This window comes from Eriocheir sinensis, chromosome 15 (assembly GCF_024679095.1).
Source record: "Eriocheir sinensis breed Jianghai 21 chromosome 15, ASM2467909v1, whole genome shotgun sequence".
NCBI classification, from domain to species: domain Eukaryota; kingdom Metazoa; phylum Arthropoda; class Malacostraca; order Decapoda; family Varunidae; genus Eriocheir; species Eriocheir sinensis.
Genome location: NC_066523.1, coordinates 20,231,859 through 20,259,633, shown reverse-complemented (window position 1 = coordinate 20,259,633; position 27,775 = coordinate 20,231,859). Strand labels below are relative to the sequence as shown.

General features: G+C 45.0%; 1 protein-coding gene across 1 annotated transcript in view; it reads right to left on the bottom strand.

Annotated features, from left to right (window-relative positions):
* LOC126998723 (uncharacterized) overlaps positions 1 to 27,775 on the bottom strand; it is an 82,178-nt gene that overhangs the window by 11,706 nt on the left and 42,697 nt on the right. The window contains exon 4 of the mRNA XM_050860712.1: positions 21,714 to 21,791. Within this exon, the coding sequence (XP_050716669.1) occupies positions 21,714 to 21,791 (78 nt within the window). The remainder of the gene's footprint in view (positions 1 to 21,713; positions 21,792 to 27,775) is intronic.

Genomic DNA, 27,775 nt, shown 5'->3' with positions numbered 1-27,775 from the left:
TAAAATAACTCTTTACGAAACTGAATGTGAATGTGTTACATATGGAGGCAAGAAGACGGGGTTGTCAAGATTAAAAAAGGTCAAGGCTGATGAAAGCAATGTTTTTAAATATTACGATGTGATTATTGTGATTCTTATATGTTATATATTAATATATGCTTAATAAAGACCAAAAGTATTCTGGATCTAATTCTTGAGTTATGCCCCTGAAAAGCACAATGCAATCCGATGTGACTTAATTCCATGTGTACAGTCCGTCGTCGATGAACAGTTGGCCCCCCCCAAAACTCAAGGCTGGATCCGCCCTTGATAATGGAGATATTTCACTTCCATGTGTTTGGCATGGGACTTATTTCACGCCCAGTTGTTCTTGTGACAACAGATACGAACATGAGGCACGTAACAGCGTGACAGCAAAGGGAGACGCAAAGCAAAGCAAATCCTAATGTTGACAATTGAGGATTATATTACCTGAAAGCCCCATTGCCGTCCAGAAACTATGCTGCTGATGCTATGATTACTGCTGGAACTGCTGCTGTTCCTGCTGCTGATGCTGCCTCTCTCGCTGTCTTCATAAAATCCACTGCTGATAGTGTCACTTAACCTCTTGTCTATGTCATCGTCAAATGTTGTCAGTTCACTGAAGTTGAATTGGAAATAATTGTTATCTTTCCCGTTAGTTATGAAGAAAGTAGAATTTTCTCTTTGGTGTATGACACACTTGGCATGGCGCCTGGAGTGCCTTCTGCTGGGGCGTCTGAAGAACACATGATTCAGTACCTCAGGGTCGGAAGGTGTATCGTGTCGTCTCCTTCGGTAGCCGCCGAACACAGCAGACCTGGCCTGCTGCAGCTCCTGTGAGATGATAACTTCCTGCATGGTGGTCGTCAGGTCGCTTTTTCAGGGATTTTCTTCCTCTATAAGTACTTATATCACCACCGTCTCACAGACATTATAATGGAGACATTGCAATTAAAGGCAGAATTATACTGTTTTCGTACAGTCTTCCATCGCTTCTGTGATCTGATGTGATGCCTAATAGCTCACAAAACTGAGTATAGAGAAACAGAGCACAGGACGCCCACTGTTCGCAGTGGCAGACGCCTCCCAAGTGACTGGCTGGTAAGCGCTGTCCGTAGTGCTATCCTTCTTTCCGGTCACGTGATAAAATAGTTTCAAGCTCCTTTCTCTATACGTTCGTAAGTCCATGTAGTCTTCAAGAAAAACAGTGAATATCGTTTATGGGACTTCAAAATCTAGTTAAGCTTCGATGTCACTTATTCTTCGCGTGTCATTTAATGTTTTTACTTTTCATGTCTGTCTGCGTTGATGATATTTACTCATCTTTCAACCCCAACGAGAGTCACACATCATTTGTTGAGAAAAGATGAAAATAGATAAGAGGTAAGTAAGGGTCCTCTCCCACATAGCCGATTTCGCACTACGATGGTCCACGATGGCCCATCCCTCAAAATCGGCGTTGGCTGTCGTGGACCGTAGTGTGTCATCGTGCGATTTCAGACCGAAAATGGGTCACAACGACATGGCGAGGGAGGATCGCACGTCTACGCACGACTATATCGCATACAACGACGACTGTCGAGCGGGCATCGAGGCTTGGCCGCACGACATCGCACGACATCGCATGACATCGGCCGACATGTCGGCGCATATGTCAGTACGGCAGCGTACGACGTACTCGATGACAGCCCGACATGAACGATGGCCTTTCGAATATCGCACGACTGTCGCTCGAAGGGCGCACGACACCACAACGACGTCGAGCGCAAGTCGTGCACTTACCGTGGGTGGAGGTGGTATATACATAAACCGGTGGCCCATGGTGACACGGCACAACGGTGTAGGTGTGTCTACCCTGTAACTTGAGATAGGTACAGGCAGGAGGAAGGACCCTTGGGCGGCTGAGGAAGGCGGTGAAGGTGGTGATGGGCGAAGCAGGTAGCGTGAGTGGACGCGAGGAGACCGGCGAGCAGACAGGGGCGATGGAGCGTAGTGTCGTCAGCCGACGGGCGCGCGGTATACTACGGGGCAGCGGGCAGCCTCGGGCATCTGTCGCTGGCAAGCGCGCGCGATTTAAACCGTCGGCCGACTATGAGGATTATGTCGGACGACGTCTTGGAGCCATCGCACGTCCCCCCCCCGACATCGGCCGACATCGCACGACGTCGTACGCTGCCATCGTGGGTATCGAGCTGTCGGCCAGCGTCGGCCGATTATTTTGAACATTCCAAAAAAATCGGCGGTCGTCGCCGATGCTCCGCTGTCGGCCGACGTCGGCCGACCCCCGTCGACCGACATAAGGGATTATTCGTGCAAGCAGCGTAATCCTATGCCGATGGCTATACTTTTGACGCCGATGCTCACATTTCGGAGCATCGTAGACCATCGTAGTGTGAAATCGGCTATGTGGGAGAGGAGCATAAGTCTACTTTAGAAGACTTGTATTTAATTAATTCTATTAATATTTTTTTAGTGCGTGCAGTTGAGCGTGCAAGTGTGTGTGTGTGTGAGGGGGGTGAATGTGTGTGTGTGTGTGTGTGTGTGTGTGTGTGTGTGTGTGTGTGTGTGTGTGTGTGTGTGTGTCTGTGTATGTGTGTGTGTGTGAGTGTGTGTGTGTGTGTGTGTCATATAAAAAAGTCAACTAGGCGCTGATCCGTCATTACAGGTCACCGTTTCAGTAGTTACCCCAGCACCTACCCCGTGACCCGCCCACCAGTGGCATCGTTGTGTGAGGGTACGTGCACTCGACAACGCTGCTCACTCACCGCATGACATTACGGGCCCGGATGAGCGTCAATGCCTTAGCTTCCCGGCACCACTCGCCTGGTTCGGTTCACAGTGGGAATCTTCACCTCACTTGACAACCAACGTTTTCTTGTTAAAAAAAAAAAACAGGAAATCAGCGTACGTTTACATACAACATACAGCGAAGGAAGCAAGCAACACGATGCACATGGTAAAGTACCCTTGCTATACCTGATCCGCTCGACTTTAATTTCTAACACAAGAAACGATAACTTTTTACATGATACCAGTCCACTAACTCCTCACCGTCTAGACTCTAGGGTGATAAGATAGTGGTGATAATAGGATGCTATCGTCAGTGCGTCGCGACGAATACAAAGAGGTCTTCGTCCGCGATGGTATGTTGTCTCCCGTGGCTCAAGTGACTGCGTGGGGCCAATAAGTGCCTCATTCCTAAACATTTCGGCGCCCAAGTACACATATTTGATAAGGCTTTCGTAGGAGTTCTGAACATTGCCAGGGGTAGTTTTATGTCCTTTCTGGTAGTTTGACCATTTTTGTGTACCTTGAACCTAAATAATTACATTAGAACCTGCTTGATCTCCTTTCCGGCTTTCAGAATTAAATGATATGAGAGGCAAAAGCATCTGAGAATATTGACCTCGTTAAGTCTGTGTGGAGCCCGGTTTTACTTCAGCAAAAAGAGGTTCATTTAATTATCGGCGCCCGTGGTCACCGCCGACAGGAACGTGGATAAATTTATGTGTACTGTACTGTTAGGTACTATTTGAGAGAGAGAGAGAGAGAGAGAGAGAGAGAGAGAGAGAGAGAGAGAGAGAGAGAGAGAGAGAGAGAGAGAGAGAGAGAGAGAGAGAGAGAGAGAGAGAGAGAGAGAGAGAGAGAAATATGCTCTGAATAAGAAACAGTGGCTTTGGGAAAACTGAACCAACAACAACAACAACAACAACAACAACAAAATGAGGAACCAGCTTGGAATTGAGTGGTTGTCATGTTGGATCATACCGCCGATGAAGACCGTTGCTTAGGCCATCCACCTTATACTAATTATCCTCAGGGGTCTGTCAGGGAAGCCGGACTGAAGGGCAAACTACTGCTTGATGAGGAGTTGGCGAGGGACACGGCGGGAAGATTCAGGCAAGGATGAGATCTGCGTTCGGATTCTCACACATTTCGGGTCTTACACATCCACATTTGCTAAGGCTTTCGTAGAGGTTCTGGGCGTTTTCATGGGTATTTTTAACCCCTTGAATGTGGATTTCCTACGGTCATACCTCACCACGCTAATGGAATGGAGCGAAAAGTGGCTGTTACAATTCAATGAAGAAAAATGTAAAGTCCTGCACCATGGGAGGGGATATCCAGCACACCAATACCACATGGGAAACACTCCACTATCCACCACAGAGGCAGAGAAAGACCTGGAACTATATGTTATCAGGCTACCAGGGAAGGCCAAATCCGTGTCAATCGAAGCGGACGGGTCAAGGGCCTAGTGATAGTTGACGAGACTTCTGCACCATGAACATAAAGAAAACAGTCATGAGAACTCGGTTAATCATATCTGGAGCCTTTGAAAATAGTCGTGACGAGAGCCCCAAGCGTTTGAAAATAAGGGCCCGGGTTATATCGAAACGAGGGATCATGGTAACCTCTCTGTGGAATTTCAAAGTCACCCCCAAAGCAAGTTTCGTTTTCTTTTTTATTTGCTGCTCGAACAGCGGGCCCTATGAATTATCAAGCACGGTATGACGCTGGAGAGGGTGAGCGCTGGAGCTGAATGTAATTATCGTGTCTCTAAGGTTTCCGAAATATTTCAAGGCCTGGAAAAGGATTTACTTTCTTGGGTGACAGACGGCACTTTCCACTGAGATACCGTCCACTCCAGGTTCGTCTCCTCTGTATTCCGAATATTTTCGCGGATGGGTGTGTAATGGACGGATGTGCGCACACGTAAAATGCGTAATTGCAGAGGCATGGTAATTCTGGGACATAATTAACAGAAACACGTGAAGAAAACCTGGATGGAAAAAGTTCAGCCATTATCCTCGCCAGCAGCACGTGCTCATTATCTCGCATGCAAAACGCGCACATAAAGAGCAACAAATCTGACCTCACCGCGATTTTGTCAAGTCTTTCTACGGCAAGGTAACAAAAATCTCCACCCAAGGACGCACGCAGGAAGTAATTACTGACTCACGCATAAAACTGTTGGGGGACCTACTACCGAGAGAGAGAGAGAGAGAGAGAGAGAGAGAGAGAGAGAGAGAGAGAGAGAGAGAGAGAGAGAGAGAGAGAGAGAGAGAGAGAGAGAGAGAGAGAGAGAGAGATGGGGGAGACAGGAAGTATGGAAATAGAGATAATTAGTTATAATCATAAGGTTTCGTCGTATGGATGAGGAGCATAGCTACGTAGATCAGAAAAGGCTGTTTTGCAGTATGGAAAACAAAGAAATTGATCTTCCATTTTCAGTGTGCGAACCCACAGTCCTCTAAGGTTCTAAGAGGCAGTGATGGTTGGCCAAGGTTTATCCTGACGTTATAGGCCTGTTTTTGGTAACGTCTCCTGTTTCACCTCTGCAGCGAAGCCACAGTATTGTGGTCTGGCTCGGCGACGACGACGACGAATGGATAAGTGCTCTGACCACGCAGAAAGGTATCCTCTCCCCCTGAGTTACAAGGAAAATCAAATAAATGTCACGGAGGTGGTCAGAGAAGAAACGTTCTGAAACATATTTTTAGCCAACACCCTCACAGCCTGTTCATGTGTGCTGTCATTGTGTCCGCGGAACAGCCAGGAAGCATCAGGCGTCGGGATAGAGGATGGTTCTGTGTGAAACGTTCCGGAGGGGCAGCGGAAAACAAGGAAGCCCTTCAAAGCAAGCATACACACACACACACACACACACACACACACACACACACACACACACACACACACACACACACACACACACACACGTGTGGGTACAATAACAAACACCGGGAGAACTTTAAATCCTGCTCTTGTGCGGCCCTTGAATCGCGATCCGGTTTTCGGAGTGTATGAGTACTGGGTCTGTGTGTGTGTGTGTGTGTGTGTGTGTGTGTCTGGCATGCAGTACATAGACACACACACACACACACACACACACACACACACACACACACACACACACACACACACACACACATCCTCCGCCAGGTCATACAGGCCTCTGACTGACTCGGCAATCAGGCGGTTCGGGCAGTGGATTACGCAACACCCCTGGATTAAAGTGACAAATGAGCCAGACGTCAACCACAAATGGGAGCAGTACCACCACACAATTACCAGCGCCTACCACATCTTCCCCGGCAAGACGTTCCCAGTTCATCCGTCTAACGCCCCCTGGATCTACCCCACCGTCAAGAGGCTCATCTCGCAGAGAAACAGGTCCCACAACACAGACCCTGCCTGCTACAGACAGCTCAGGAACAGAGTCATCAGGGAGATCAAAGCTGCCAGAGCGAACTATTATCCAGATCAAATACACCATCTTAAATAGGCCAACAACAGACAGTGGTATCACAAGGTCAGGTCTTTTTATGGACTCGGCAAACACTCACCCTCCTTCCCTTGCACTTCACATTCACCACCTGACCGAGCGGCCGAGGAGATAAATACCCATTTCGCGGGTATCTGTCAAAGCCTCCCAAAACTTGATCTTACCGCCCTCCCCACATACCTACCATCCCCCTCCCCACCCCCCTCCGTCCAGGAGGTTGATGTTTTCAGTAAATCAAAGAAATTAAGGACACACAGAACTATCACGCCCACTGACCTCCCAATCAAATTTATAAGGAATTCGCCCCTGAACTTGCCACCCCCACTTGCTCCATAATAAATACTTCACTTGAACAAAACACTTGCCCAAGCGACTGGAAAATTTCCTACGTCACTCCCATCCCCAGTCCCTAAACGACCTCAGGCCAGTCGCCATCACTCCCGTCCCCAGCCTCATTTGTGAAGACTTCATTTTTAACTGGGTTTATGATGATATTAGTAGCCTCATAGACATCCAACAATTTGGCAACATGGAGCGTTCCTCCACCACTCATTGCCTGGTCAGCTTTCTAGATTTCATACACAGCCACCTGGACAAACGAGACACCTCCCTTGCCCTTGCTTTTGTCGACTTCAGGAGAGCATTTGACCTTGTAGACCACACTGTTGTCATTACTAAGGCCATGAGCTGGGGCTTCACCCTAATCTCGTCTCGTGGCTGTCTGATTTCCTCAGCGCACGCCAGTAAATAGTTCGCTCCCAGGGCCCTAACTCCTCCCCTCTACAGCTGACGTGTGGCGTCCTGCAAGGCACCAAAATTGGTCCTATATTCAGGCATGGACGGTGGACAACAGTGCCACAATCAACCTCACCAAGACCGTGGTGATACACGTCTGCTCCTCCAAGAGAGATGTGCCACCTTCGCAGCTGTCAATTGGCTTACACCACCTCCAGGTTGTCCAGTCCACCAAACTACTCGGCATCACTGTGGACAACCAGCTCAACTGGAAGCTCCACGTCTCCAACACCGTCAGAGCAGCCTCCTACAAGCTGTACATGCTGAGTAGACTCAGGACGCTGGGGGCACCGGCTGCTGAGCTGTGCGGCATATACACATCATTTATACTGCAAAAACTCATGTATGCCTCCCCGGCGCGCGCGTGGTCATCCTCCCTTACCCTCACCCAACAACAGCAGCTTGAGAAGGTACAGAAGAGGGCATTCAGGGTCATTTTAGGCCCTGATTACCAAGCCTACGACAATGCCCTGACCACCCTGAGTCTCCCGAGGCTCTCTGACAGGCACCAGGACGCCCTCAGAAAATTCGGCATCACCTTGCTACACCATCCTCGCCACCGCCACCTCCTGCCACCCGACGCGCCTCCCCCACCCGCTTCACCAAGCACCACAATAAACTAACCCCCTTCAATGCGCCGCGAACCGACCGATTCAAACGAAGGGCAGTGCTGGCGATAGTGTGGATGATAAACAATGCCTAGCAGTGATAGCCCTGTTAACCCGGTAGCAGCGGCGGGCCAAATTTGTGACTTTACCGTGTACCAGCTATGAGCCAAATTTTTACCATGATATAAACCCCCGAAATAGATGAAGCGTAAACTGATCACAAATGCGTTGGTACTATATATTATGAAATGGTTTGCGTGAGTGATGATTTTTTCTCATTAATTCGCTTAGAGGGGCCTTTAAGATACATGATCCCCGCAGCTACCAGGTTAACCCAAAGGGCCGCGGTGTAGATTAGCACCTCGCCGCCATCCTCTCTCTGCCTCCTTCACACTACCCTCCCTCTCCTTTTTGTCTCTATTAGTTTGTCCGAAGACGGCCCGTTAAGAGGGAAAAGATCGCTCCCCCCTGCACGAGGGAGCACGGGCCTAAGGGTCGTATTTTAAAACATTTCGTCGCCCAAGTTCACATATTTGACCTGGCTTTCGTAGGAGCTGTAGGCCTTTCCAGGGGTAGTTGTATGACCCTGGTGGTAGTTTGAACCTTCTTTTGTGCCATGAACCTTAAAAAACACTCATGAAAAGCAGATTGATCCCCTCTTTGACCTTTAGAAATAGTTGATGTGAGGAGCGATGGTGTCTTAAAATACGGCCGGACCGACTCTATCGGCGATCGAAATCTAGCCGACCAAGTCGGTCTGTCGACGAGGACTGGCGTGTCTCTGAATATTAGTTTAATGTATTTACCATCTGTATATTTTCAGCCCAACGGCTGCTATACCTTAATAAACCTGTTATTATTATTATTATTATTATTATTATTATTATTATTATTATTATTATTATTATTATTATTATTATTATTATTATTATTATTATTATTATTACACACACACACACACACACACACACACACACACACACACACACACACACACACACACACACACACACACACACACACACACACACACACAGTGTTCCCATGCATAGGTCTTACCTGAAACATCACAAATGGTAAAAATTCTTTTTCACACCTAATACTGCAGCGATCAGTTACAAAGCGGCTGTCTGGGTGCTCGCGAGGCCAGGCGAGAGTGTGCACCTTTGTCACTTCTATGAACATTCCATAATTCGCGTGCGTGCGTGCGTTCGTGTGCATAATTTCTCCCTGATTACGGCTGATAAGGCACTGACAATTATATCTTTCTGAAGGTCTTCAGCTTATTATCTCGCGAAAATTAGTGCCAAAGTAATAATAATGATAATGCTAACTGGTGGAAGATGGGCAGAAGGGCGTGACCTGACCTCCGACGTTGCCTCTGATCAGCGATTGAGGCGTCTCATGTGTCCTACATAGCGGGATGACACTTGAGCCACCTCAGTTCACCTGAAGAAGTGAAAGCGAAACTAATCGGGAATAAACACACCAGTGTTTCCTTCCTCCTCCTGTCACCCAATAGTAGTAATAATAATAATAATAATAATAATAATAATAATAATAATAATAATAATAATGGTAATAATAATAATAATAATAATAATAATAATAATAATAATAATAATAATAATAATAATAATAATAATAATAATAATAATAATAATAATAATAATAATAATAATAATAATAATGATAATAATAATAGGCAAATACATTAGCACAACAATATCAAACATAACGTAGACGGTTGCGCACCGAGGACAGAGGTCCGAGTTCCAACTGTTGCATGCTGCATGTTGGAATGGTCGATGGGACAAGCTGCCAAGCATGCCAAGGATGGTCGGTGGGGTCGTGCCAATGGATAGTAAAAGTTATAACAGTGCCAGAGGGTGTAAGTGCAACTCGTCTGAAGGAAGAAACGAATGATCGTCCTGTGATTTTTCCTTGCCCCGCACTGGCTCACGGAGGCGAAGGATCGAGGAGCCGTGTGCGTGACTGGAGAGGGTGCCGGGGGATGAGTGTGTGTGTGTGTGTGTGTGTGTGTGTGTGTGTGATAGATTGCTAGTAGTCACTGTATACTGAAGTTCAATCAACATTTTACCTCCACTGACTTGATAATAACGTCGAGAGGATCGGAGACTTCTTCTTCCTGTTCATTTTGCAATGGGATACATTTATCGAAACGGGAGTCACTGTCCTCACCGGCGGGACACTCCCGACCATCAACCACGCCATCGAAACACGACTGCTTACTCGACTTGAGTTCACTCTTTGAAGTCTTTTTTTTACGCGAGACACAGGTCCCCATTCACGCGGCGGCAGGTACGCGAAGCGGCTCAATACCTCCCGCCGGCCGCTCCCAGACGAGAACTGGGCGTGCTAGGCAGGCCTGCGTTGAGTCACGGTGCCATGCGCCGACACAACTGAAGAGTCATGACTGGGACAGAAGGCACTCAGGAAAATGAAACGATTAGAGAGCTTGTAAAAAACATGGCTTTTGTACATGATAATTTAAGTTACTCGCACTTCCATGATAACGATGAATAGCATTGTTTGGATGCGTCTGGGTAAATGCAATTCAAGGAAACATTAATTTCAAACGGAAGTCATAGCATTTTTTCAATTATTTTTCAATTTTACCCTTGAGCTGTCTCATTTACTGTGAAATGATGGTACTACATATTTTCTTTTGATCCAGAAACAATCACAGAAAAAAAAAGTTACTTCAATCTCCATGTATGTATTTTTTACTTAACATCATCACGCTATTTTACCTCTCCATCCTCATGGCGGCCAGAACAGCAGTACTCGCCTTCGTTTCATTGTTTCACCGCCGTAACACCTGAGCGGAGGGACTGCGCGGAGGGATACTCGTGCGCAGGACGCTGTCCATGACACTGGCGGATCAATAGTGTGTGTGTGTGTGTGTGTGTGTGTGTGACGGAGGGAAGGAGAGAGAGAGAGAGAGAGAGAGAGAGAGAGAGAGAGAGAGAGAGAGAGAGAGAGAGAGAGAGAGAGAGAGAGAGAGAGAGAGAGAGAGAGAGAGAAAACGGTGGTGGGGAAGGGGCGTCACTATGAAATCCGCTGTTGATTCAATCACTTTAAATGCAAACATTGTGACGAAGTTATGACTTACGACTGCAGATATATCTTATGCATTTATATCTAACGATCCGTGTTAAATTGACTAGTTACGGGACAAGGAAGCGGCGTGTATGCTACTTGATGCCATGCAGAACGTCGACACACACACACACACACACACACACACACACACACACACAGAATAAGCGACATCATCTCAGAATCATCTCAGAAAATCGATCGTTAGTTTGCGTGATGCAGATAATGAAGAATAAGTATTTTTTTTCTTTTACTTCGTCGTCTTATGGGAAGCTTTTATTATTACTTCAGCGAACTATTTGAGGGCAACGTAAATCGATGAGCCTTTTCTTAGGGGTGTCCTGCTTCTCGTGTTCATGAATTCACAGGAATGTTATTGCCTTATAGGAATCCTACGAAATGTGAGAGTCCCCGAGTCTTGCTTTGTGACGACAGACCCAGCAGGAACCAGAGGATACCGGAGCTGGCGCGGCCGGGCTCATCCACACACCACGCTATGCTGCCTCAGGCTTCGGCTTCCTCCAGCATGAAATCGCGTCTTTGTTCTTATAGTTTGGTGTTGGGGATAGAGTTTAGCTTTGCGGTGATGCTTAACTTTGCAGCTAACTGATAACTAATGGGGAGGATTTGTAATATTCTTCTTTTTGCTTTCTTATTATTTGCAAGAGTCAGTATAGTTGAAAGTTGAAATGGTATTATAGTCGTATGTCCCTTTGGGGAAAGGCAGCTTTGTCTTATAATTGTGAAAATTCTTTCTTTCATTATAACTTGCAACTTTTACTCATCACACCTTTGTCATTACAGGAATAATCGTTTCGTTATAAATGTTTTATCCTCAGCACATAAGGATTAATTTCTTTCCAATCACAATTTGCCGCATCAATAGCGATAAGGGAAAGCCTGCCATGTAATGCAAGTCAGCGCAGAGTGGATCACGCTCTCTTACCTGTGCTGGTGTTGGCAAGGGTCCAGTAACTAGTTGATCGTCGCCACCCCACGCCTCACTCTCGTCTGAGCTCTCCTTGAGCTCTGCCACCCCTGCCGCCTGCTCCATGACAGCAGTCTTCGGTGTCATGGGTGGTGTGGGTGGACGGAGATGAGGGACGGAGGCGGTGGTAACGGAAGCTCTGATGATCCCAAGGTCACCATCTTGAAGATTTGGCACAATCCACAGTCAACAAACACCAGGAAACGAATCGTGACAGTCGCTGCTCGACGTCAGCCAGCTAGGCAACTGTCGAGAGCTCGGAGGGGCACATGATCGTCACGATAAATGTATGGAACCAATACACAGTGTCTGTGCCCACGGGGCTGTGAGTCTCCTCGGCGGGTGTAGCTGACGCTTGTAGCCTGTAGAACACACGGTTTACTGATCTGACACCCGCACTATAACACTCCCTCGGCTGAACTTCGCCTCTCGGCAGGGTCACGTTGAGAGAGTTTATTTACGTGTCGGGCTGCTCACCCTGGCCGCCAGGAATACCCACGTATGTCTGTTAGACTACGCTGGGTGTGGCGCCAGTGTTCGCTGCTACGGTTGACTGCATTTAGAATACCATGTTAATGATAATGGTTATAATGATGATGATGACGATGATGATGATGATGACGATGATGATGATGATGATGATGATGATACTGCAATAATAATGATAAAAAAATAATAATAACCATAATAATAACAATAACGATAGTAATAATAATAATAATAATAACAATAATAATAATAATAATAATAATAATAATAATAATAATAATAATAATAATAATAATAATAATGCCATGGATGTACATTTTCATTAAAGAAATCTTGTGAATACCCCGCCATTCACGATCTCTGTTTACAGCTTCTTTAAGACTTTTACATAAATCTAAGTCATGAAAAACAAGCTGCTCTTTTCCACCAATGGTGCCGAAATGGTGTCACTGCTTAGTCCTGTCATTTTCTTTCTTTTTCACTCCGTCAATGAACAGCGTGGCTCCTCGTGCCCCATCTCGCTCACCACCCGCTCTTTAATACCCCGTAGTAGTCGTCCCTCCCTTCACCTAACCCTGGCTTCTTCTCCCTCCCTACGTTACCGGAAGCAGGTGCGCGTGTGTTTGGCGTGTCCCTCCACCGCGAGCAGTAGAGCGTGACACAAACAAGGCTCCCTCACATTATCTCTCCCTTCGCGATGCCGCATCCTATATATACATACTGTTTGTCTTTCTACTCTTTCTTGTTTCTTTTCTTCTCTATTTTCTATCTCCATATCTGTCTTCTCACCCTTTCCCTCAATTCTTATCCCTACCCTCTTCTCGCTCTCCCTCTTTCCTGCTATTATAGACATGTATAGGCTACTTTCCATCGCACAGCCCGCCCTTCTTCCGCTCCTCTATCTACCTCCTTACGTATCTCCTTTAACTCAGTCCCTCATGCTCTTTCTTTCTTATCTCTCCTGGCCACTTCTTCTGTTCCTCCCTCTATCCTCTTCCTGCCCCTCGTGGCATTTCCGATCATAGGCCACAGCTGCGGGAGGGGCGGAGGGCTGTCGGGGCGGGCAGGTGGGGAGCATCCTCTCCCGTGCTTACTCGAGTGTAGCTCAACAGCAACGCAAAGTTAAAAGGAAAACCAAGGCTGGATATTTAACAGTATTCCGTGACCTCAAGAGATGTTTCACACGCTTAATTTTTTTTTATAATTTTTTCGTCTGAGTAAGGTCACGATTTTTAAGGCTACCTTCTACGCGATGTACTACACTGCAGAAACATTTATGGTGTTTTTTCTTTGTACGAGGAAGTGATGTACGAGCACATGTGTGGGTAAGCATGAGCAGTGGTGCTCAGCATCCTTCACGGCATGCTTAGGAAAAACTATCATGAAGATGCAAGGCAGTATTTAAGGGGTGATTATGAAGCGCCCTCAGAGCATTATGTGCTGGACAAAACACAACAGACACGACGGTCGAGTCACGGCGGCGGCGCGGTGGTAGCGGCTGCTCCCTCGGCCTCCAAGGTTTTCAAACCGCGATGACACACACAAAAATGGAGATTGATCCTAGATGATGCTGTGGAATTACCTGCATTCTGTCTTTACAAATTATTATGAACTGATGTATCGAAAAAAAAAACCCGTCTGCTAATAATTTTTGAGGTGTAGTTTTATTTTGTGATTCCATACACACCGCACGCACGCTGCAACACATTCACATTGCACTGCCCCTACACGTCTGGGAGTGCACAACCCGCATATGCACGCCCAGACACTAGCAAGTCAACGATTTAGATTCATGGGTGGTTTGATCGGGGCTCGTAGGTTTGTACCTCAAAGCTGAGACTTCAGCTCTGCCTGACTAAGGGAGACATTCCGCGACAAATCAGTACGACGCAGAATAGGGTATAGTTGTGGGTGGAAGATGCACTGGATATCTAAATGTAACTCTCATGTAATGAAACAGTATGACGACAAAGAAACACTTCGTTATATATTTAGCGCTCAGCTCGTTTTCAGCTGCAGTGGACACACATGTATGAACCAGAGTATATTCTCACTAATGTCACTGTGAAACATTACCTCACAACAGCTGAATTTTTCTTTGGGCAGCAACGCAGTGCATAGCAACAATGCAGCATAGTATTCCGATGTAAAAAACGGAGTTTGCATTATATAAAGTGTTTTTACTGTACCGGTAATGCTAGCTTGTGGTTTGCCTCGGTGATGACCTCATTCTTGTTCTTTAGAGACTTTGTTGAGAGACGGCCGAATTTGACCTTCAGCTTACCACGGCTTATCTTCCTTGCTAACCCAGTTACCTCCATATCGAGGACGAGCGGACGGGTGATCTTTAGACGGTGTAATATGTATTGACCATAACTCTCGTAGATCACTAGATATGCTGACTAATGCACCCCGTGGAGAGTAATGTGTTGTGGCAGAGGGGCGTCACCGTTGCTTAATAAGGAGGCACGCCATGTCCTTAAGAAAGTACGACGCATAATGAATATTCAGATAGCCAGGTTAGGAACAGTTTCATCACTTGTTTGTTTGTAATTCTAAGGTGTTTCCCTCTCGTCCTGACTGATAGGGCCATGTATTATATGGATAACCTTTACGAGAATTTCTTTTGTCATAGACATCTCCGGTGCGTCAACCGATAGAAACATTTCTCTTTTAACAGCAGAGGAGAGAGCGCAAGGGCAAAAAAAAAGAAAAGATACAAAAAACCCCGCTTTGTTGTTGCTCCCTAGTTCACTATATATGCCCATCGGGAGGTCGTCTGCCCTTCCACTGTGTAGGTTCTTAGCATTGGTTCGCTCTCTTCTTGGCTTCGAGGTGACAAAGTTAAAGGAGGTGTGTTATTATTGAAGGTTTCTCCGTCCACACATCTTAGACGGCCCTCCCGGAAGCACAAATCCTTCACCATCGCGAGTTAACGGCAGTGTCCCACAAAGTCGACCACATGAACTGTACTTGACCGCAAATTAGCCACGCACAAAACCAGCAAGGAGACCGCAGGAACAAAGACATTTAAATAAAAACACACGCCTTGTGGGTGCAGGGAAGGGATGTTTTTGTGAGAGGAGAAGAATGACGCCGAGAGATTTAGGGAGAGATAAGTTAAACCCCTCAGAAAAGAAAGGGAGGAGGAGGAGGAGGAGGAGGAGGAGGGGAGAGAGAGAGAGAGAGAGAGAGAGAGAGAGAGAGAGAGAGAGAGAGAGAGAGAGAGAGAGAGAGAGAGAGAGAGAGAGAGAGAGAGAGAGAGAGAGAGAGAGAGAGAGAGAGAGAGAGAGAGAGAGAGAGAGAGAACCAACGCCCACTTTTTTTCAATGTCTGTCTGATGTCAGTATTGCCTCATTCGTGGTTGGCTAAATAGATGTGTGTGTGTGAGTGTGTGTGTGTGTGTGTGTGTGTGTGTGTGTGTGTGTGTGTGTGTGTGTGTGTGTGTGTGTGTGTGTGTGTGTGTGTGTGTGTGTGTGTGTGTGTGTGTGTGTGTGTGTGTGTGTGCGCGCTTGTTGCCTTCACCTTTCTTGACTCCAGATATCTAAATCCTTGGGAATTCCCTTATAGTCTTTGCACACAATGTTTCTCTATCAGTACTAATTTTCTGGGGGTACTCAAGTTTCACAGCAAAATAGCATTTTTTTCAGCATCTTTTTTTTTTTTTTTTTTTTTTTAAAGATAACACAGACAAAGAGGTGTTCGTGAACCCAAGATTCTGTGACACTTCTCTGTTTCTTGGCTCCCTCATTTATGTAACTATATCTGAGTTTACGGATTTTTCAGTCACCGCCGAGTGGCTTAAAACTACCCACATGCTGTCCTGAAGACCACCCATCAACCCGGACTCTAGAGGAAGCCGTCCAAGCGAATCAAGAACGAGTTCCGGGGGGCAGCATGAGCCAATGCAAGATGGCGCCACTATAAACACTCGCCTGCGCCAGAACGGGCTGGGCCGACCATCAGGCCCCACCTGGAAGAAGCCTTGGGCCGACCATCAGGCCCCACCGGGAAGATGCCTGCCGGCGCAATAGGCAGCAACGTAAAAAAAAAAATAAAAAAAAAAAGTGAGGGTGAGCAAGATTTCCCAACTAGACTGAACCAGTGGCTCGCGGAACACGACCTGCTGGACTCCTCTACTATTACTCCTACAACGACAACTAATTATAATGATGACAGTACTACTACAACTAATGAAATAACCCAGCCAGTATTCGAACCGTTTGCCGCATGTATCACTACCTGGTCGATGCGGAGGCTTGAGTGAGACTCGCTTGTCCCTTAACCTCAACCCGATGTAGTATAACTACTACTACTACTACTACTACTACTACTACTACTAATTATAATGATGATGATGATGATGATAACCATAAAATAATATAGAAACAACTTGAGACTTTTATGTTTTTAAAGTTAATGGTATTGATAATGAATTTAAAAGCATCTTCAGGTTGAATTATTTCACTTCACTGAGCTGTATTTTGAATTAGCACATTGACCTTTTCCTGTACATGCTATAAAGGTTTGATGTGATAATGCAATTTGTATCTAATTTTATCCAAGAAAAGTCGAGCATTATTCTTATATTCAGTTACACCTTTTCACTGAACACTCGATATTCGAAATATCTTTCGCAGATATAGTGACAGGAACACTGTTCAGAAGAGAACCTTCAGCCCCTTGTTACAACCTCACGGCCAGATCAATAACACGCCACGTTGTATTTCTTCCACGCACTGTTATCGGCAAGGTGCCGTTCCCTTCGGTAGCACTGACTGTTGCACTGAGCAAGTGCTTCATGCACTAGGGCGTCGTGATGTGTTGGCCACGTCCCTCTCCCGCGGAGCACACACTGCACAGGATAGACTCACTCGTCACTCCACACCCGCACGCAGCCCGTGCTAACGCATTGTAAGCGTCAGAGGGGTTGCCCACTGGTGTAGTTCAGGTAGAGTTACCATATAGCTATTTCTTATCAGCTCGCTTGAAGGGAGAGTATGCATTACCAAAAATTTTCTTGAGGATGTGTATAATTTTAAACAGTATATTAACAGTGATATGAAATCCGAGGTGCTCCTGGAGCCTTCAATGCCTTCAAGAGCCACACGTGCTGACGGTTGGCTGGCCCGGTGCGTCATGGCATCTTGTCCCTGACTCACCTGAGGCTCCACACCGCATCTAGCGCCTGCCGTGATGGCCTTGCTATAGTGTGCACTGTTACATAAGTAACATGCAAAAGACTGAATATTTAATCACTGAGCGCGCGCACGCATACACCCACCCACCCACCCACCCACAAAAAAAAAAGTCTCTGACGAAGATAGCACTAATAGTAGAAAAATACAAAACACTATCAGTCTGTGACGGCGTCCCTTTCTTTGGGAAGGAGAGGAGCATAGGAAAGGGAAACGGCAGACACCACTTCGTCTAATTACGTCACGCTGTAAAGTCTTGGAAGTTGTGCATCTGGCTGAATCCTGTTTAGCGTGTTTTTTTTCTGGCGTTCCCCGGGTCTTCTGGGCTTTCAGCCCCTCCCTCCCCCATCGTAAGGTTCCGGCTTGCCTTTATTTTTACCCACTGCCACTCCACTTTTTTTATGCAGTCCAAGCATCGTTATACCCTTAGAGGGCAGTCAGCGTTAACCTGTAAACGGAATAAAAGAGTTCATGTTGGTCGACAGGCACAATCAATTGTTGTGCAGACGAGACAGTGACGAAGGGGGAAGTTCAGAGTGCTGCAAACAAAGTGAATCACAAAAGGCAACTCTTGAACTGAATGTGAATAAACGAGGGTGACTGAAGATACGAATGAATACCTTTTGCTTCTACTCTGGCATGCTACATTGAGTCATAATATCAGTCTCAGGAGTCTAGATCATTCGAAAAAAAAAGTAAGCATAACTCCCTCAACGCCAAGGATTGAAAAGAAAACAACGCTCTAAGTGGTTATGCAGTGACTTCAATCGACTTTTTGTAGATCATTCATGGATAGGAAAAAATTAAATTCAAGCTCTGTCATCGGCTGAGGAGATTCTCATCCCTCTTTTTAGTTTACCTTGGAGTCGAGTTTTGTCCACCGATGTATCATTGCAGTACGGGCACTATTTATTTCTATGTCGAATATGCAATTTGCGTTATAACACAATTTGAACCTAACTATGCTTACGTGTTGACAATGTATGTATATGTATGTATATATATATATATATATATATATATATATATATATATATATATATATATATATATATATATATATATATATATATATATATATATATATATATATATATATATATATATATATACATATATATACATACATACATACATACATACATACATACATACATACATACATACATACATATATATATATATATATATATATATATATATATATATATATATATATATATATATATATATATATATATATATATATATATATATATATATATATATATATATATATATATATATATATATATATATATATATATATATATCTATATATATATATATATATATATATATATATATATATATATAAGCGGTGCAAAAAGACGTAGCTGGCCGCACATATACGTATATATAAGCGGGGGTATGATCTGGGAGCGGGGTCGCAAACCCACCACCTCCAAGGGCGAAAGTGACTCAAGCGGTCTCCGACACTCATCACAACACAGTCGTTCCGCACACCTGCATGTAACGCGGGCAAAGAGGGCACCGGTCTCCAGGGACGTAAGCGAATAAAATGGACGCTAACCATTCGTCACAAACACGGCCGTCCCTTGCACCCGTAACACGGGGAGATAGAAGTCTGGTCCGGGAAAGGATCGTAGATCCGTGCCTCCAGGTATAAGAGACGAACCAGAAGGACGCAAGTCATTCGTCACAAAAGCAGCCGTTCCTCCCGCCAGTGACGGGTAGGGAGGACGCTGGTCCGGGAGGAGGTCGTGAACCCGCGTCTCCGGAGACGAAAGCGAACCAAATGGACGCAGGTCAAGCGAACCATATGGACGCAGGTCATTCGTCACAAACACGGCCGCTCTTCTCGTCCGTAACCCGGAGAGAGAGAACGCCGGTCCGGTAAGGGATAGAGATCCGCGCCTCAAGGAACGAAAGCAAACCAAATGGACGCAGGTCAAGCGAACCATATGTACGCTAATCACTCGTCACAAACACGGCCGCTCTTCTCGCCCGGCGGTGGCACAGGGAGACAGAGTGCCGATGCGGGAAGGGGGCCAGAAAACTGCCGCTTCAAGAAATGCTATGGCTTCACAGGTTCGAATCCTGTCCGCAGCGGTGGATGTTTTAGCTGCTCATCTTCGGCAGTCGACTCGGTGGAGTGCGAAAAGGGAAGGTTGATAAAAGGTTATCGTGATTCACAATGAAGCAGCCAGACAAAGAGCGTGACGAGAGTATCATACATCGCAAAGGGCAATAATGGCATGCCAGGTGGTAAGGCACCTGTTTGCAGGTGACATCGTGTCGTGAACGTGAAAATACTGAGATGAGTCATCACCGATCACCCCTTCAGCTCTAAGGCCCGTACCAAGAGAAGTTGCACACCAATCATGCAGGATGTGCCGTATCAACTGTGATTCCAAAGCATTTTAATAAAATAAAGTTTATTCCCGCTTATGAAATCTCCTTCAGGTTCATTTAAAAAAAATAATTAAAAAAATTATAGAGAAAATTCGTTTCCCTCTTCTCGGTATTTTTTCACAGATAAACAAGACCTAGATACTTATGAGGAGACGGAAAAATAAAATGAGGAAATATATAAGAGGATGAAAGAATGTTGCAAGTGGAGAGGGAGAAGTAGAAAGGAGGAGGAGGAGGAGGAGGAGGAGGAGGAGGACGATGATAACAGGGATGAGGTTGTTTAAAGGCCAGGGCCAGGTCTGCTCTTGAGTCAAGAGGGCCACGAAGCGGTGGTATAGGATTGCGACGTGGGGGGGGGGGGGGGGGTGAGGGGAGAGAGAGAGAGAGAGAGAGAGAGAGAGAGAGAGAGAGAGAGAGAGAGAGAGAGAGAGAGAGAGAGAGAGAGAGAGAGAGAGAGAGAGAGAGAGAGAGAGAGAACTGGGGAGGGATGAAATGTACTAATGTACTCCTAATAGTTACATGTATACCCACACATACGAAAAACCATAAAAAACAGATATCCGGGTACTGTCATAGGAGCGCTGCCCCCTTGGAGGACGTCGTGCGGCGGTTAGCTGAATTTTAAGAAGTTTCTGTGTCACTTTCTTTATTTTGTACGTCATTGAGAGTCTCTATTTTTTTCCATATGAATTATGTCTAAGTAAGCGTTCATAATAGTGTATTCATTATATGTACGGTTTTAGTCTTATGTGTGGCCACAGTTTATTCATTACATGTAATGTTTTTTGGGTGCTCTGATGATTCTATCCTCTCAGGGTTTTTGTGTCCCCGTCCACGGCTAGCAGTCGGCCCAGTCGCTGATCTGGATTGGTTGGGCTGGGGTCTTCATCCCCAAACGATACAAGATAAGAAGTAGACACTCAAGGCTCCAATCACGAGTCCTTCCGGATTTTGTTGAGGAGACTGAATACCCTTGGGGCGGGATTCCTCGATACATTCACATCGGGTGAGCCTGATATAATAACAACAACAACAACAACAACAACAGCAGCAGCAGCACCACCACCACCACCACCACCAACAACAACAACAACAACAACAACATCATCAACGACACTAAAAGCAGACAAGAGCATACTTTCCAACAACATATTTTCACAGGTCAGCAAAAAACGATAACAACAACACAAATAGGAGAGACTGGCCATCCTTTAGAAACGTTTTCCATTTTACTATAGGGGCGGAAGTTCCACTTGTGAGACGCTTCATATTATTGGTTGAAATAACGGGAATTAACAAAACGTGCAGACTTCTTGGAACTAGTAACATAATATACAGTACTTGTATGTGTGTGTGTGTGTGTGTGTGTGTGTGTGTGTGTGTGTGTGTGTGTGTTCGAAAGGATTCTTGATTGCGTGTGTAAATGTGTTTATTTTCAATGCATTTTATGTAGGGTCACAGCTGGAAGATGTGACAGTCATCACAACACTCAGGCTTCATGAAGGCACGGGTATAAAAAAAAAAAAAAACTAAACTTTCTAAATAAACAGATACTAGAAATAAAAGACAGAAATCTGACTATGCTAAAAATGACGCACACAATAACCTTGCAACATTATAAGCAGTATTACCAGTGGAGTCGAATCAACGATGTTATTATGCAAAATTTAAAATACAAGCAGGGTTAGCAAGTTAATAAGGACCTTTATAGGACAACCAATATTAAAGGCGTACTACATCCTACGAGTCAAGAGTATCACACTAGATTAGTAAGGCAGTTTGTGTACCTTCTGCTTGGTGGCCTCCTCCTGCAGGCCCACGGCAGCCAGCAGGTCAGTGAGGCTCACCACCGGCTCCCCCACCCGCTAAACGTCGCACGCCACCAGACGCCACGCCGGGAAGAAATGAAAGTCAGAACAAATCTATGGGCAACGTGCCTTAGCCAGTTTATATATATATATATATATATATATATATATATATATATATATATATATATATATATATATATATATATATATATATATATATATATATATATATATATATATATATATATATATATATATATATATATATATATATATATATATATATATATATATATATATATATATATATATATATATATAGAGAGAGAGAGAGAGAGAGAGAGAGAGAGAGAGAGAGAGAGAGAGGGTGAGAGAGAGAGAGAGAGAGAGAGAGAGAGAGAGAGAGAGAGAGAGAGAGAGAGAGAGAGAGAGAGAGAGAGAGAGAGAGAGAGAGAGAGAGAGAGAGAGAGAAACATATAATATATTTTCAGATGTCATTGATATTATTTTTGAAATTTATAGAAAAATGAATGAATGATTCAGAAGTTAGGGAAACTAACTAATTGTTGGTGATTATTATGACGAGCGTTGAAAATATAGTTATTCAACACACACACACACACACACACACACACACACACACACACACACACACACACACACACACACACACACACACACACACACACACACACACACACACATCTATTATACATATGTATATTTACTGATTCTGTCGAAGTTCAAGAAGGAAATTTTTGAGGAACATACATCTCAATGTTATTTAAACCGATGTTGATTTAAATCTGAGAAAATAGGTCTTGGGAAAGAGGATGTATGAGGATTAAGCGCGAAATTCGAAAAGGAAATTCCTGAGGAACATATTCACATCACGGTGGAGGTTATGTAATCTTGTTTGAGAAGACTTGGGAAAGATCTGATCTCCGAGGGTACAGAGGTAGTCAGCAGGGTACAGAGACAGTCAGCAAGGGCAAGATTTGAAAGCGTGAACTCTGTGACTTTGTTCAAGCCATTTTGTGCAGTGAAATGGCAACGGAAGTTGATAATAAGTTCACTTCATTTTTGCATCATATGAGTATTCAGACATTTCATATTAACAAAACTAAATCGTACAAGTCCATCCTTCAGTTCATCAAAGACAACTAAGTGGGTGCTAACAAAGAGACAACTTAATGCTGCCGATAAATATAAGGGCCTGAGTACAGCTGCGTCCTTAGCCTGAGCCGCCGGCGGACACCATGAAGGAGGCCATTTATCGAGGCCGTCAAGAGAACGCGAAGCCGACACTTGATCGAACTCCTCGGCGCCGCTGACAGACACGAGTGGCGGATCTCCTCGCGACCCGGGGCTTCGCGGGGCCCTTGTTTATTGCTCGATGATATGTTGTTGTTGTTGTTGTTGTTGTTTTCTTATTTTTTTTCTTTTTCTTTTTCTTCTTCTTCTTCTTCTTCTTTTTCTTCTTCTTTATTATTATTATTATTATTATTATTATTATTATTATTATTATTATTATTATTATTATTATTATTATTATTATTATTATTATTATTATTATTATTATTATTATCATTGTTATTATTATTATCATCATCATTATCATCATCATCATCACTTTTATTCTGATCAGCTTGATTATTTTTTGCACAGCATAGTAGAATACCATAGAGAGGCACACATGGACGTGCCAGTTTGTGAACACCCATGAAATGTGTTCGGCCTGACAGAAAACAGTGACGGCAGGTGAAGTCTGAGCGGTGTGCCTCGCTCCAGGACTCGCGGGAATATTTGTTGCCTCCTGTCAGGTGACATCTTTATATTGGCGCTTGGGAGGCAGTGGCCCGGGTAAAAGTGTCCTGGTGTTGCACGTGCCAAGCTAATTATGTTAGTTATGAATCAGACAAGGGGTAAATCTTTTGTTCATTACATTTTCAAGAATCAATGGAATAGCATTCTTATGATTTTAAAGGTTGCCTGATAATGGCGCACCATATAACATACTTTCCATGACTCTGAAAACCAGCTGATGTAAATGTATACACTATACATGTATGCACTCTCGGGTAACGTATAGAGTGAAAAAAAGTTCTTGTTCTGATGTCATCGGAGCTGAACGTCACGTTGGCCTGATTGGCTGGAACAAGACGGCCACTTTTCTCATTGAACGTTCGTTGCCTGACGATACGATGGACTGTAGATCAACTCCCTGAGTCACTGACGTCAGTACTTCATCCTGCAATGCACCCAAGGGCGAGATAGCGGTAGACGCCGCTTGATAGAACGATGTAGAATACTGGCTGGGTTAATTCATTATTATTATTATTATTATTATTATTATTATTATTATTATTATTATTATTATTATTATTATTATTATTATTATATCAATAATATTGTAATATTTGAATATGTATAATTTTTTTTTTTGTATTTGTCGTTATCGTTGTTGCATTTCAGTTTCTGTGGTGTTCATTATACTTCTTACAATACTGATGTTTATTTTCTCTCATGTTCAGAGTCTCGAGTCGTCACACCGAAGTCGGAGGACTGGCTTGAAGTGTTGGGGGATGAGGTGCCGCGCCTCGAGGTGGAAAGCCTTCACTGCGTGGGATTAGGCTTCAGGGACGTGAGAGCCTTTTGGAAGATGGTGCAGCACAGAAGACGGCGATTGAAGTGAGAGTCTTGACGAGGATCAGATGATTCAAGGTGAGATATGATGAATGCCAATGACTTTCATGGTGCAGAGTCGACTTCCTCTGAAGATGTGCTATGTCTTCCCTTCCACACAGATTCGGTTTTTCGCTGAGATATTTATTTTTTATTGATAGGTAAAGTAAAGGTAAAGTTGGGGGCATACGCTGTAGCAGCGCGTGGTCTAGGTGCTCATCTCCGTGACATTGGCCCTTGAGCCTGTGGTGGGAGGGTGCCCATTTCCCCGGGACACAGGGCCAGTGTGATATTCGGGTTACCACAGTTTACCTTCCCCAGGTTTCCTGGTACCCATTTATCGACCAGCCCGAAAAGGGAGGATGAATAGCTGGGTGAGCTGCACGCCGACTGCCCGGGCCGGGATTCGAGCCCGGGCTCGCGGAGTAAAAGCCAGGCGCGCTGACCACTAGACCACGGAGGCGTATACTAGGCCACGGAGGCGTATACTAGACCACGGAGGCGTATACTAGACCACGGAGGCGTAAACCAGACCACGGAGGCGTATACTAGACCACGGAGGCGTATACTAGACCACGGAGGCGTATACTTGACCACGGAGGCGTATTGATAACAGATTTAATTAAACCGTGACACACCAGGCCTGAGGAGATGAAGGCACATCATGCCACAGCGGAACGAGAAACAGTGTACCGTGGGTGCTTTCTGCTGGAGGGTCAACGCTGGCATGTTTCGTGGCTTTGTCACATGCAAGGGTCTGGATGAGCTCAGGGGCCGGATCCTCAAACCTTTCGACACCCAAGCACACGTATTTGACAAAGATTCCGTAGGCGTTTTGGCATATCCAGGGGAAGTTTAATGACCCTGGTGGTAGTGTGACCCTTCTTCTGTACCATGAATGTGAAAACCCTCATGAAAACCCGATTAATCTCCTTTTCGGCCTTTGGAAATAGTTGTTGATGTGGGAGGCGGAAGCGTCTGAGAACACCGCCCCGGGGTCCCTGCCTTGTAGCTCAGGTTAAGTATAATTGAGTAACTTAATTTTGGCGTATTGTTTTTCAATGTTTTGCTGGGACAATTTTTGGTAGGGATCATGTGCACGTAAAGGAAATTTTGCGCCTCACCTTAAGCTCAACAAATTTTCTGGTCATATCTTACTAATACGACGGGCATGTTTCATGCATATGGAATGATGGATCTTTTGCTTTGAAGTTCCTTAAAAAAACATTCTAAAAGCAAATTTATTTCAAAGGCATAGATTCATGCATATCACAAACAAAATACAAGATAAATGATGAGAAGTTTGCGAATCAACAAGACTCGCAAGCACAGACCAGAGCGATGATGTGCACTCCATGATCCGTCCCTCTGGCTCGGGTACTGGCGAGGCGAGGGAGCGAGCATGGCAGTGATGTGGCTCCTTCCCACCATCGACCCCAAACCCACACCATGCAATGCCAATATGCATGAATTACAGTTTCTGCTTAACTGATTACAACACGTCCATGAGCTTGCCGTTCAGCTCAAGATGGTACGGTGGCAGGTGCGAGTTGTTGTAGGCTCGGGGGATGGGGGGGTGGGGGGTAAAGGAACGTTAGGTCACGCCTAGGTAGGCAATTGGGATGATGGTGGGTGGGGTTCCCTGGACGCCTCACTCGTCTGGCGAGTTTTCTCCAGCTAGGAGTTGCCAGCAGTTGTGAGAAAAGTTCAGAAAGTGGTACTTTTGCTGCGGATTTTGTGTTTTACTTTATATTTGTTAATCTTAGTTCATGTTCATAAATTTATTACACACACACACACACTCACACATCTTGTTGGCTGTGACGTCACGGGAGGAGGTGCTTGCCATGTAACAAGTGACGTCATTATCGTATTGACGTCACAGGGTGACGCTCCTCCTCTCAAACGTACCTCCTCTCGTGACGTCACTTTCAACAAGGAAGTGTGTGTGTGTGTGTGTGTGTGTGTGTGTGTGTGTATATATATATATATATATATATATATATATATATCTATATATATATATATATATATATATATATATATATATATATATATATATACCTGAGCTTATGGACCTGATGGAGTGCCTCCTATTGTCCTTAAAAACTGTGCCTCCGTGCTGTCACCCTGCCTGGTCAAACTCTTTCGCCTCTGCCTGTCAACATCTACCTTTCCTTCTTGCTGGAAGTATGCCGTCACAGCCTGTACCTAAGAAGGGTGACCGCTCAATCCCTCAAACTACCGTCCTATTGCTTTACTTTCTTGTCTATCTAAAGCTTTTGAATCAATCCTTAACCGTAAGATTCAAAAGCACCTTTCCACTTCTGACCTTCTATCTGATCGCCAGTATGGGTTCCGCAAGCGGCGTTCTACTGGTGATCTCCTAGCCTTCTTAACTGACTCTTGGTCATCCTCTCTTAGCCGTTTCGGTGAAACTTTTGCTATTGCGCTGGACATATCAAAAGCTTTTGATAGGGTCTGGCACAAATCTTTGCTTTCTAAACTACCCTCCTACGGTTTCTATCCTTCTCTCTGTACCTTTATCTCCAGTTTCCTTTCTGACCGTTCTATTTCTGCCGTGGTAGACGGTCACTGTTCTTCCCCTAAATCTATTAACATTGGTGTCCCACAGGGTTATGTCCTATCTCCCTCTCTTTTTCTGTTGTTCATTGATGATCTTCTTTCCAAAACGAACTGTCCTATCCATTCCTACGCCGATGATTCCACTCTGCATTATTCAACTTCTTTTAATAGAAGACCCACCCTTCAGGAACTTAACGACTCAAGGCTGGAGGCTGCAGAACGCTTAGCCTCAGACCTTACTATTATTTCCGATTGGGTCAAGAAGAACCTGGTGTCCTTCAACGCCTCAAAAACACAGTTTCCACCTATCCACTGACACAATCTTCCAAACCACTATCACCTATTCTTTGACAACACCCAGCTATCACCTTCCTCAACACTAAACATCCTCGGTCTATCCTTAACTCAAAATCTCAACTGGAAACTTCATATCTCATCTCTTACTAAATCAGCTTCCTCGAGGCTGGGCGTTCTGTACCGTCTCCGCCAGTTCTTCTCCCCTGCACAGTTGCTGTCCATATACAGGGGCCTTGTCCGCCCTCGTATGGAGTATGCATCTCATGTGTGGGGGGCTCCACTCACACAGCTCTTCTGGACAGAGTGGAGGCTAAGGCTCTTCGTCTCATCAGCTCTCCTCCTCATACTGATAGTCTTCTACCTCTTAAATTCTGCCGCAATGTTGCCTCTCTATCTTCTATCGATATTTCCACGCTGACTGCTCTTCTGAACTTGCTAACTGCATGCCTCCCCCCCTCCCGCGGCCCCGC